We start from the raw sequence: 12,518 nt of genomic DNA, 5'->3' as shown, positions 1-12,518 counted from the left end.
AATACAAATAATATCACCTTATAAAAATCCAATGACACCCAATATTAACTCATCACAACCATTGACATGTTTCTCTTTAAAATAAAAACCATAAAAGATAATGCAAAAGCATCTATTCATACTTTCTAGAATCCTAGAATCCATAAAGCTGTACCTATTATTTCATATTGCCAACATAATGCTGTTGAAATGCATGGAATTAAAAACCATTTGCTCATGCATGATTGAGTTGATAACATTTGTCTCTGAACAAGTTTGTGATAAGCCCTATATAATACATGGGCTTAAACACAATATTCACCTTTCATCACAGACATAGATTGCTATGTGGTTTGAAGCATAATCATTGGATAACTTGTTCAGAACAAATTCTTTTTGGAAAAAAAACTTAGAAGATGAAAATTAGAGTTTATCAGATTAAATGACAAAACATTTTCTTGTAGTATTAAATGTAGTTTTCCCAAGAAATTTATTATATATTATTGTTATAAATTTTATGGATCAACTTTAAATTCCAAATTTTGAAGATAAAAGCTAATACATATAAATGAATCATAGTTAAATTTAGTATTGAATTTCAAACAACTAAACATTGTTTGAAACAGTATATGTTAATTTTTGGAGCATTAATTGCTGATTATTTTTTAATTATTAGATTTTCACTAGGAAAGTGTTTTGTTATTGAGAAGTAAAATGATTGTGAAAGTATTTGATCATTATTTATAGTAAAGTTTATCTTTTAGGGAACTCTCAGACTTTGATAAAGATGGCGCTTTGACACTGGATGAATTTTGTGCTGCTTTTCATCTGGTAGTTGCTAGGAAGAATGGTTATGACTTACCTGAAAAACTACCTGAAAGCTTAATGCCCAAATTGATTGATTTGGAAGATTCAGCAGGTAAGATGGATAGCTCAAGAAAACCACTGTTTACTTTTTTTGATAAATGTTAAAATTTTTATGACCAATTCAAAACTTAATGATTTATTTGAAGAAATTCTTTGAAATGTAAAATGCCATGGACAATTTTTCTCTAAGTGGTTAAGTTGTCTTTTCTGCTGATTCCAAAAAAAATCTGAAAATTTAGAGTTTAATTAAATGATGAGTTTGGCTTTTTTTTTTCCAAAGCTAAGATCAGAAGGGAGAAAGGGTGTAGTCTGATTTTTGTACTGTGAGAACCTTAGTAATATTACATTTCCTAAATCTTTCTTTATAAAGCATAAATGAACCTATAGCTATAATTTCCTTAGATTCATATATTTAAATATTACAGAATGTTAAATTCCTTCTAGACTGGTAAGACCATATAAAATGGTATTTTATGTTTCCCTATGAATAATGAGTTAATCTTCAAAATTATATATATATATATATATATATTTGGAAGGATTCCTCCAGTAGTTCAGAAGGCTTGAAATTTGTTGATAATCTTGGAGTCAAGAATACTAAATTTCTTCTAGCTTTGCAAATTACTCATGTGACCTTGGGCAAGTTTTAAACATCCCCTCTCTGTTTCTCCATCTGTTATATGGGTCTGAGATCATTTTTTTTTTTTACTAGGCCTTGGTTTTGGTGTTTGAAATCTTTGTGAAACTTACCATTGGATATATAGGAATTGCACCTGAAAAGATACACAATTTCTTTGGCATGGGTATTTCCTTGACAACTCAAAACCCTTCTATAAACATTCATCATTTACTGGCTAGTAATGTAACAAGACTCTGAATTTAGACTGGTTCTTGAATGACGGACACAGTTTAACACATATTTTAAACTTTTCCAGCTTAGTTGGACCATCTAGAGCTTGTGCTTATTAGCTGGAAAGAACTTAGGGTTATCTCCTCATGATAATGAAACATTCCATTATACTTTTAATATAGGTATATGTAAAATTTTGTATGGGTGTGTGTGTGTGTGTGTGTGTGTTTCTTTATAGATATATTTCATTCACTTGTAAAAAGCCCTGGTGGTTTTTACTCTACTGAAGTATTGATTGTTGGTTTGCAACCAACATGTTAAGGAATATTAGTTGCAGTAATTCGCAGCTGACTGCAAAATAACTAGATATAAGCACCAGTTATTTAAATTTAAATGTTTTACAAATTAAATCTCATTTAGTATATCACTTGACAGTGTAAAGGTTGGGATGGGAAAATTGTGTATAAATTGTGGGGACAATTTAGGGCATGATGGATATGCCATTTAACTTCAGCCCTTTGAAAACTAATAGCATGGTGGGACAGATTGACAACTGCTTAAAATAATCTTAATATACCCTATGTATAATTTTATAAAGATTTCTAGAGTGCTTTCATTTCTTGGGAGCATTCAAATTCATCAGTCTGTTTTTTGGCTTCTAGATTTTGTTTTGTTTTTAAGATAATTCTTATCTGGTCTTTAACCTTCATTTGTGTACTGACTGTTACAACTTCTTTGACTGATGAATTACATTACTCAGCACATTTGACTCTCTTCAAATTTAGACTTGTTAGACTTGTTCAGGAAATGGGAAGTTCAGATCTATTGACAGACTATACTATAAATTAACCAGATTGAAAATTTAAGGACTTATACTCTAAATTTTGTTCCTTAGCCTAATAGATTTGTACTTAAATTCTTCATTTAGTGCAATAATATTTTTATAGCACAGATTCATGTCTACTTTGTTTCTTCCTCTTGTTTCAAAAATATATTTGAAGTTTTTAATCTGGCCTTAGACATTTTTGAGTACTGTTAAAAATAAACTGCCTTCAGCATAAGGGAATTTACTTTTATCTTGCTATCATGTTAGGACTTGTTTCAAAAATATATTTAAAGTTTTTATTCTGGCCTTACAAAGACATTTTTGAGTACTGTTAAAAATAAACTGCCTTTAACATAAGAGAATTTATTTTTATCTTGCTATCATTGGTCTGTGGAATGATTATAACTTTAAATATTTCCTTTGACTATAGAAATTATATACATAACATTATAATAGTAATAAATTCCTTTTGAGAAATATGCATTGTGTTAGATGCTATGGAAGATAATAAAGATGCATTGCCTACTTCAAGGAGTTCACAGTCTCATTGACAAAATCAAATATATTTAGTACTAAATTTGTTTTATTTGAGAATTACAAAGTGCCATGAAGTCAAAAAGAGGGAAAGATCTCATTCATTTAAATGTTGAAATAACATAAAAATCATCACTTAATTGTTTTCAGTTTTAGTCTGATTTCATGTACACTCAAACATTGTCCGTGATGGACCACCATTTGCAAGTTGGCAGTTTTATCTGTACTTATTCCTGCTGCCATCATGTTCTTGATTTGAGTTTGTGGGTTTAGTACTTTAGAGTTAGGTTGTTTTTCTCTTAGGTTTTATTATTATTCTTTTTTTACAATTGCTATCCCATGATTTGAGTTTTAACTTTGTAGAATAACAGGGCAAGTTTTCTCTGGACATGGAAAGTAAAGGATTTGTTGACTTCAGACTTAAGCAAAAAACAAAATATTAGTTCAATTAAAAATAAAAGAATACAGACCTTCTAAAAGGAACATGAGTAGAAAATGCTATCAGGCTTTTGATATGAATACTACTATTGAACTTGGATTTGACTGTTTAGTTTCCTAGTAACTAACTCAAAAGAGGAAAATTAAAACTTCACTTAATTTTTTTTTAAAAGAGAAAAAATTATAATACATGAATTATTCTAAGATCAGAACTAGTTAGTTATTTTATGTTGAATTTTTTTCGCCTCTAAAAGTGGCATTTCAGGTAAATAGAAGATAAAATAAGCTTTGCCTTGAGGCACTTAGGGCTCTTTCTAACCGAATAGAAGAAAAGAACATATAACTTAAGGAGTGGCAAATCATACTTTGTGAAAGCATAGTAGCTTTAGTGGATTTAAAGGGTGTCGATTTAAACAAACAAGTAAGTGTAATATCAGGAATTTAAATTCAGATGGTGTACATTGTTAGTGAACAAGATGAATTTTCCTCATCAATTAAATAGGGTTAGAAAGCTTTGATATAAGTATAAAGCCCAGCATAATCAGGACGAAGAGGGATGAAAGAAAGACCTAGAATATTTTCGGATCCTTTCAAATAGGTATTAGTGGCAACATTTCTTTCAGGAGCCTTTTGATTCTATAATCTTACCTGAGTGAGTGGTCTCGTCTCATTTAATGCAAACATTACATCTGAAAAGTAGATAAACAGCATGCCAGCGTAGTTATATTATGTTATCTTTTCCAGCGCACATGGAAAGTGCCTTTTGAGTAAAATCACTTTTGGGGTTGGCGTAAAAAATAATTTAGGATCATACTCTTCTTTTTCAGCCCTGATGCTCTGTGATGATGTCAGGGGCAGAACAGAACCAGCAGGAGGGAGGCAGGGTTGACACAGTGTTCCAGCAGGAGGCTAGGTTGGAACACTGCATCAGGTAAGAGTAAATTTACACCCCTGCCTCCACAAGGATAAAGTCTTTAGGACTAACTTATATGTGGATATGAAGCTGTAATTTGCTGGATCATATATATGAAATAAGTTGATGAAGGTGTATATTATTGTCAAACCTGATGCTCCTTCTCAAATGAGTGACTGCCAGCTTATAGTAAGAATGAGCTTCTTTTCCAAATGTACTTTATTGTTTTTCCCTTACCATTCATAGCTTTATGCAGGAAGTAGGACACAAGCTAAAAAAATATTATGTGGCTTTTGTAGAGATACATAGCTGATTTCTGCTAGGCATAATGATTTAGATTGTCTGGAGAAAACAAATTGTATTTTACATCTAATAGGTGTTTATACTTAAGTGATTGTATGGACTAGGTCAATACTATGCTACCCTTAAAAGTTGAGTACCAGAGTCTGCTATAATCCTGAGTAGCTCTAGATTGCCCAGAGTAGCCTAACATCTCAAAGCTAAAAGATCACAATAAGCTTAAGCCTGTATGTAGTCTTGATTCTAGACTGAGTCAAGGCCTTTAGGCCTGCCTTAAAGTAGACAAATTCCTTAACCTAGTTCTATAATAATTCTGATCTTTCTGTGGATTCTTGAATCTAGGTGGAGCTGAAATAGTCTGTATAGCTGAATCCATATAATATAATTTTGCTTTAAATTGATGCCTTTAAAATGTACCACATTTTAAAGTGTCATTCTGATTCTATTCATTTCCCTTCCTTGAAATGTCAGTCTGTTTTTAGTCTCCTCTAGACTCTTTCTTCAGCTGTCAAGTTCTTATTAGAGTCATTTCAGTAATCTGTCGAAGTGTAATAACTGCTGCCCTCTTTCCTTGCCTCCCTTTCCCGTCATACTTTTATTCATTACCAAAACAAATAGGCATGCATTTTTTCTCCATTTTTAACCTCAAAATATTTCAGAAGTAAATTATTTCTATTATTTTATCACAGTAAATTACTTATACAAAGTATCAAAGAAGCTTTATAGATGAGGTATCTCATAGAACAGTACCTAAGACTTGCCTCTGTTTTGTTGTTTCTTTACTGCCCCTGACACTAGCAGTACCAAGGCGGGTCCTTTATAGAGAACTAAAAGGACTGAAAAGGAAAAAATATGGTCATAATATTTGAGAGGTAAAAAAGAAAAACAATGATGGGTTGGAACTTAGAATCTGCAGTCCTCAACACAAGGACAGAAAATTGGGGTGGTGAGGCAAAGCCTTATGATACTTTGAATCACTTATATCTGTGATATAGCACCAAGAAGAGTATGTTCTCATCAGATGGTAAAAACACAATTTAGTTCTATGAAAGATTCAGTAAATGTAGGAATTTAGAAAAGGGCATGAAAATAACTATTACTTGAAAAATCTACTTGCCTTAACTCTTTATAATACAGTAAAAACACTGAAAAAATATTCTTTTTTTTTTGATGGAGAAACTGAGGTATTATGGTTTACATGACTTGCTCAAGATCACATGGCAATATAGTGATAGATCTGTGAATAAAGCCTAAATTTCCAGATAATGACCCAAGTCCTGATCACTATTCATGCATATTTTATTAATTTAGCAACTATATACTCTTTTAATCTGTTGAATACATTCAAGGATTTATAAAACATAGGAAAAGTAAAATAGTTGTGTTTGTGAAAAAGAATTAAAAATAATGTTTTGAAAAGTTTAACTTCAGCACATAGAAATTCCTCATGGAATTGTGATGAAAATCACTGATTATTTGAAGCTATAGGGGAATTTATTATGGTTAAAGAAGACTGATAGTTCATAATAAAAGCACTTGAGAAAATAATAGAAAATAACTTTATGAATCTGTGGCTTACCAGCTTAGTTGGTTAAAAACCATAAAATGAGTTGAATTTCCATTCATATTATTTAACTTTATTCTATTTCATGCTACAGACTTACCCTTACATCATTGGCTGTCTTGCATAATTACACTGTTGCTAACAACAGTGAGAAAGAGAGAGATAATGGATGCATCATTGGAAATTCATCATCACTTCTAGGAAAAACAACTTGAGGCATGTGCCTTATTGAGAATAGCTAAATAGTATTACATTATTACTAATATGCTGTTCCTATTTCCTTTATCACTAAAAGATTTTTTTCTTGAAAAATGTGCATCTTGTTATTAATTTAGGACTTTTTCTCCTTGAAGGTCCTTAACTCTGAGATCATAGATTTTATACATATATATATATATATATAAAATTTTCTGGATGGGTTTATAACAGGTAATTTTATGATTTAAGGTAAAAGCAAAAAGTTAACTACCAAGTACCAATATTGTCTATCAATTGAAAAATTTTTTTGAAATATCTATCCAAATAAAATGAGATGAGAAAAACCATACGAATGTGATCATTATGTAAGAGTGTTGGTGGGCATTTTTTAAAATCAGCATTTCTAAAATAAGGTATCTGATTTGTAGTTTTGTTTTGTTTAAATTTCAGATGTCGGAGATCAGTCAGGTGAGGTAGGTTACTCAGGGTCTCCTGCAGAAGCACCTCCAAGCAAGTCACCATCAATGCCATCATTAAACCAGACCTGGCCAGAGCTGAATCAGAGCAGTGAGGTTAGCAAAGCTTCCATTTTCTCTGATGTAGAAATGTTTCCTTATTAATTCATTTTTAGAAGACAATAAAATTAAGCAAAAATAAGGAAAGAAAAATGAATGCTTGAAATGTTGAGTTGTTAGGTACTTTTCTTAATTGTGTTAAGCAAGTTATTTTTGACACTATCATAGGATCTTAAAATCAAAAGGAAATTTAGAGGTCATATCAGTATCCTACTCAGTGACAGTATCATTTCTAACTCAATTTTAATATATGTTATAAGAATAGAAATTGTCTTCTTCTATATGCTGTATTGAATAAATCATTTGTGTATGTATAAAATTTTTAGCAAGTTTTCTCTTTTGGAGCAGTGAGATTTTGATTCTTAAATACTCTGGTGTAGTCAGGAAGGAGAATAATGGAGGATAGTATCATCCCTGGCTGTGATTTCATAAGTCAAAATTTCCCTCACATAAGCAGACTGGGAATTTATACACTGTAGATAGTTGTCTAAGACATTGATAGGATAGTTAGTTGACTTGCTCTTCATTCATATGTATGTATCAAAGACGGGACTTGATCCTCAGGTCTTCTTGATTCCAAGGCTATAGCCCTTCTATCTACTAAAACATTATGCTTCTCATAAATTAATACAATAACTCATTATTTCTAACACTTTAAAGTTTGCAAAGTTTTTTTTCATACAAGATCTCACTTGAGCCTCATTGCAGTCTTTTGAGATTGGTACTCTAGGTTTTGTTATCTCCCTTTACAGATGAGGATTTTGAGTCTCAATTGTGTTAATTGGCTTCTCTGTGCTCATAATGTTTGTGTCAGAGGCAGAATTTGAGCCAGATTTTCCCAAGTCTCAAGACTACCACATGTATCCAGTATGCCACCCTGCCTCTTGTAATTAGTTTTTCCCTTGGATCATATCCAGTGCCAGAAAAGTCGTAACTTTCCAGATCTTATCTTCATTTTCAATAATAAATATTCAGAGATTTTTCTTATTCACTTTTGTCTGTGTTTATATCTTGGTCTGTATTTCAGTGTACTTGAGAATATATTAGATCTGTTTTTTAATTATGAGCTAGGGATATGCAAGTGACTTTAAAATTCTTTTAAAGTAATAAGGGTCAGATATAAAACTGAATTAAAGTTTTATAATGTCACTCTAGTCTTTTAAATAATATATTAATGGTATAGATTTAATAGCATTAAATATAGCATAAGATTTTAGAGTTGTTTAAAATTTATAAATTTTAAGTTTAATAAACTTAAAATGTAGTAAAAAACACTCCCCAAGGTTATATTATTTCAAAAACTCGCATTAGATGAAGCATTTGAAGTATTTTAATGTTTAGCCACATGAAACACATTTTTGAGAAAAAGAGGGATTGTTTTTCTTTTACTCACAGTAGTGGCAGTTAACAGCAGAAAAATTAGTGAGTTTATTCTAGGAATTGGAGATAATATGGAATATATATACCTAAATGGAAAAACCTTTGTATGTTAAGAGGTCTGCTAAGATTTCAAAGTAAGGGAATTTCTATTATAAATGGTTTCATTTTCTAACAATTTAACTTTTCCTTAATGACCTAACTTTTAAATGTCATTTCAGTGTTCTTTTTAATTCAAACCACATTTTAAAAATTAATTCCAAGACAAACCAATGTAGCTCGGTGTTGTAGTGGAGAATGTAGTTTTCCTGTTAAAAAGAATTGAAGCTGTGACTTTTTCAGCTTTTGTTCTATGACCAAGATAAATCAATATTTTTCATGTTGAATTTTTAAAAAATAACATAACACTTGGGATTTATAAAGCAGTTTATGTAAAACAGATATGGGGACTAAGTAGTGCAAGTATTATTATTCCTCTTTACAGATAAGGAAAATAAAGCCCTGAGAGATTGATTTATCCAAGATCATAATGCTAATTGAACATCTGAATCTCAGTTTGAACCTAGGCCTCCTGACTTCAAACCTAATGTACTCTACTGTGCCACATTTACATCACTTCATTATTAAGACAAACTGCTGGTGACAGTTTGGAAAAAACTCATGAATAGATTACTTAAATTGACCTCAGTTTTTTATCTGTAAAAGCAAGAGTTGGACTAGATGACTTCTGAGATCTTCTGGTTCTAAAGCTGTGGTCCTTAATAAGATTAAATAATTTATTCATTAAAAGTCTTTTATTTGGTCTTTAGTCTTTACACCTATTTGTCTTTCATAGCAATTCATATTCATAAATGCTTTAGAATTACAAAGGGTTTGTCTTCATATATTATCTTTTTGCTTTAATCTTGACATATAACCTTTAAAACTAGGTATTTTTCATTATTTCCCAATTTTAGATGTGGAAGCATTTAAGCATCTTAAACAAAGTCATTAAAAAACAGTGAAGCCAGGACTCAAACCTACATCTTTTAAGACTAGTATTTGTTATACTCCTTCATGTGGCCAGATTATATTCCTATTGGGTGATCTAAGAAACAGAGTTACACTAATTAACTTTAATATTAAGGACTTGTATTGATCAACCATAGTTAACCATAGTGTATAAAGACCAAATTATTTACATCGTAACTTGTAGGGCAAGAAAGAGTAAGCCATAGTCTCTGACTTTGGAGTTTAATCAATAAACAAACTTTTATTAAATATCTACTATATATATATCCAATACTGGGCTGATGGCTAGAGGCACAAAAACAAAAATGAAAAGTCCCTGCCCTCAAAGCAGTTAACAGTCTGAATCTTAAGCTATTTCATGTGACTTTTGAATAAAAATCTCCTGAATCAAATGTAGTTTAATGTTTACTTTATCTGTTTCCATGTAATATCAGTAATTTCTATTTATTATTCCTAACATGTTATTAGTAATAGTATAAAAAGTAAAAGTGCAAAGATTTCCTAGAAAAAATTCTACTTCTATATGAGTTAAAAGTGATTCTTTAGGGAAGGAGAATGCTGAATTTTTCTTTTTTCCCCACAGGTAATTACCAACAGTTTAACCTATAGTATAAACCCGTAGACTTGAAATAGACTAGAAATATATATATATGTGTGTAATTTTTTATTTCTTCATATTATCTCAAATGGGATGCTTATTAAATGATAGGGAGATGTTAGAGGCACAAAAATTCCATTCTGAACTAAAAATGCAGTTTTGGGATGATGGGGTAGATGTATATGTATGTTGACATTGGTTTGTATATACTGCATCTATGTTGGTTTCTCCCTCTCTCCCCTTTTCAAAGGTTAGTTGTCCTTCTACCTACCTTCCCCCCCCCCCAAAAAAAAAGTCTTGGGTTTCCATAGTTATTTGTATTAAAAGCTGATACAAAAACTAAATTTTATATTGATGGTATTAACATTTTCCCATACAAAGATTCTTAATTATACACTCACTTAAACATTTCTCGAAAATAGCCCTTTTCATTTTGAAATTTTACCTGCCATACAAATTACAATTGACCCATCATTCCACTGATTTATCTGGAGGTCTAATTTTTTTCACTGTACCTCTTTTAGAAGAGTAATTTGTTTTTGCATTAAAAGATATTTGTAATACATACTACGATGCTTGATTTGCTCTCGTTGTGGCCGCATTCTAATTTTTCTAGCATGAATTGAGATGCCTGATTGGCAGTTCTGTCTTGTTATCTGGCATGGCCATGTTCTGTAGTGCTGATTGCAGGGGTTGACTTGCTACAAATTGACAAAAACTCAAAAATGTTATTCAAGAATTCTTTGCATTATGTCTCAATTATATATAATTAAATATCTATACATTTGTATTAAATATGTGCACATGCATAATAGAATCATCTTTCAGGAGTTGCACTGCTAAGTCATAACTAGAATAATATTTTCAACTAAGAATTTATTACTCAAAACTTCCTTAAATTCTGCACTAACAGTATTTTGATCAGATTTTAATTATTTTTCTAGATGTTTCTCTTAAAGGAGTTTTTTTTTTAATGCCTGAGAATCACATTCAGGTTAGAATACCATTTAACACTTTACTTTCCAAATGTTTTGTTGTACTTTTATGGCCTTCAGATTTCCAAATCTTGCTAAGATTTCCATAGAGTTCAAAATAGATTCTATACCTCTGGTCATATTAAAGTGATACACATTTAGAATAGGAAAGTAATTTGAACACATAAGGTATTTATGAAAAATAAATATTATGGTATTTTATTCTAAGTCAGGCCTATGATACATAACTTGCAATGCAACTCCTGAATTACTTTGCTAAATCTTCTCCAGTGATCTTTTACTCCATCTTTCTCATCATGCTGACTTGTCTCTCCTCTGTCTGTTCAGCAGTGGGAGACATTTAGTGAACGCTCTTCAAGCTCACAAACTCTGACCCAATTTGATTCTAACATTGCACCAGCTGATCCTGTAAGTCAATCACTTAGCTTGCTTGTTTGAAATTAATTTTATTAACCCTGAATTTCCATTCATTGTTTTGATCTTTTTTTTTTAAGCTGTTATGCATGGTTCAGTGGAGTGCTTAATGGGAATGGTGGCAGGCTCTTTTCTTTTTGTCGTTGTGGTTTTTTTTTTAATGTGTGTATTTTTTGTATGTGCTTACATGATGGGAAAAACATTTTTGCCATTCTCTATATTGTCAAGTCATCTTAAAGTTAGGGGGGAAAATACATTCTTTTAAATTCTATTTAATGGTTGTCACATCTAAAGAAATGATCCGTGACAGCTAAATTAGTTAATTGATTCCAAGTTTTCATTGACTAATTCATTGTTTTATTAATCATATTTAAGTACTTATATACTATTATAACTACTTATAAATGCTTAATGCATCTGTAAATATTTATGCAATGACTTTTTTTTAACACTGCAAATGGTGTGGCTTTGGGCTTATTTGGTTTGGGTTCTTTACTATGTTCTGTTGAGGTTTTTTAATTCAGCATAACTTATATGTTGATCTATGAGTCTCATATAGCTGAAACTGTTTTGTCTGTGGTTTACTGTGTTTCTTTAGGAAAGGCTACAAAATTTATATCCTGTTTGTCTGATTCAAAACATAGCTTTAAAGAGGTTTAACTTTATACATATCTAAACCATCCCCAGATTATTTGAAAACTTTAACAGTTTAAGCTATTCTTCATTTATCTCTATTCTCTACTCGACTTTTTCTTTTCTTTGTTGTCATTGAAAGAGAGGACTGTCCTAAAGAACCTTTTAAAAGAGGGTAAGTAGAAAGGAAAGAAGAGTATGAAAGGAAGTAGGAATGGAGAAATTGGGTTAAGGAAAATTTGGATAAAGGGACTTAATATCTTATGTTTTGACCACTAATAACTACAATTTCTTCACTTCAGGAAGGGTTCTTTTCCCTGTATATTTTATATAAGTGGGGTAAAAAAGACATACCTCTTTTCATGAATACTTGGAATGAATGAAATTTGGTTTTAAGTTTTGAAATTTTGGCTTTAAAAATGTATTACATGGGATTGTAGATATAG

At 31.0% G+C, this 12,518-nt stretch overlaps 1 protein-coding gene across 4 annotated transcripts in view; it reads left to right on the top strand.

Annotated features, from left to right (window-relative positions):
- Positions 1-12,518, top strand: part of REPS1 (RALBP1 associated Eps domain containing 1) — an 81,494-nt gene that overhangs the window by 41,871 nt on the left and 27,105 nt on the right. For 2 of the 4 annotated variants that reach the window (XM_074187695.1, XM_074187698.1), the window contains exons 8-10: positions 744-898; positions 6,920-7,041; positions 11,353-11,433. In XM_074187695.1, coding sequence (XP_074043796.1) covers positions 744-898; positions 6,920-7,041; positions 11,353-11,433 — 358 coding nt within the window. The remainder of the gene's footprint in view (positions 1-743; positions 899-6,919; positions 7,042-11,352; positions 11,434-12,518) is intronic. The other 2 variants (XM_074187696.1, XM_074187697.1) reach the window with 2 other exon arrangements.

Source organism: Macrotis lagotis, chromosome 5 (genome assembly GCF_037893015.1).
Source record: "Macrotis lagotis isolate mMagLag1 chromosome 5, bilby.v1.9.chrom.fasta, whole genome shotgun sequence".
Taxonomy (NCBI): Eukaryota; Metazoa; Chordata; class Mammalia; order Peramelemorphia; family Peramelidae; genus Macrotis; species Macrotis lagotis.
This window is presented reverse-complemented; position numbering and strand designations above follow the sequence as displayed.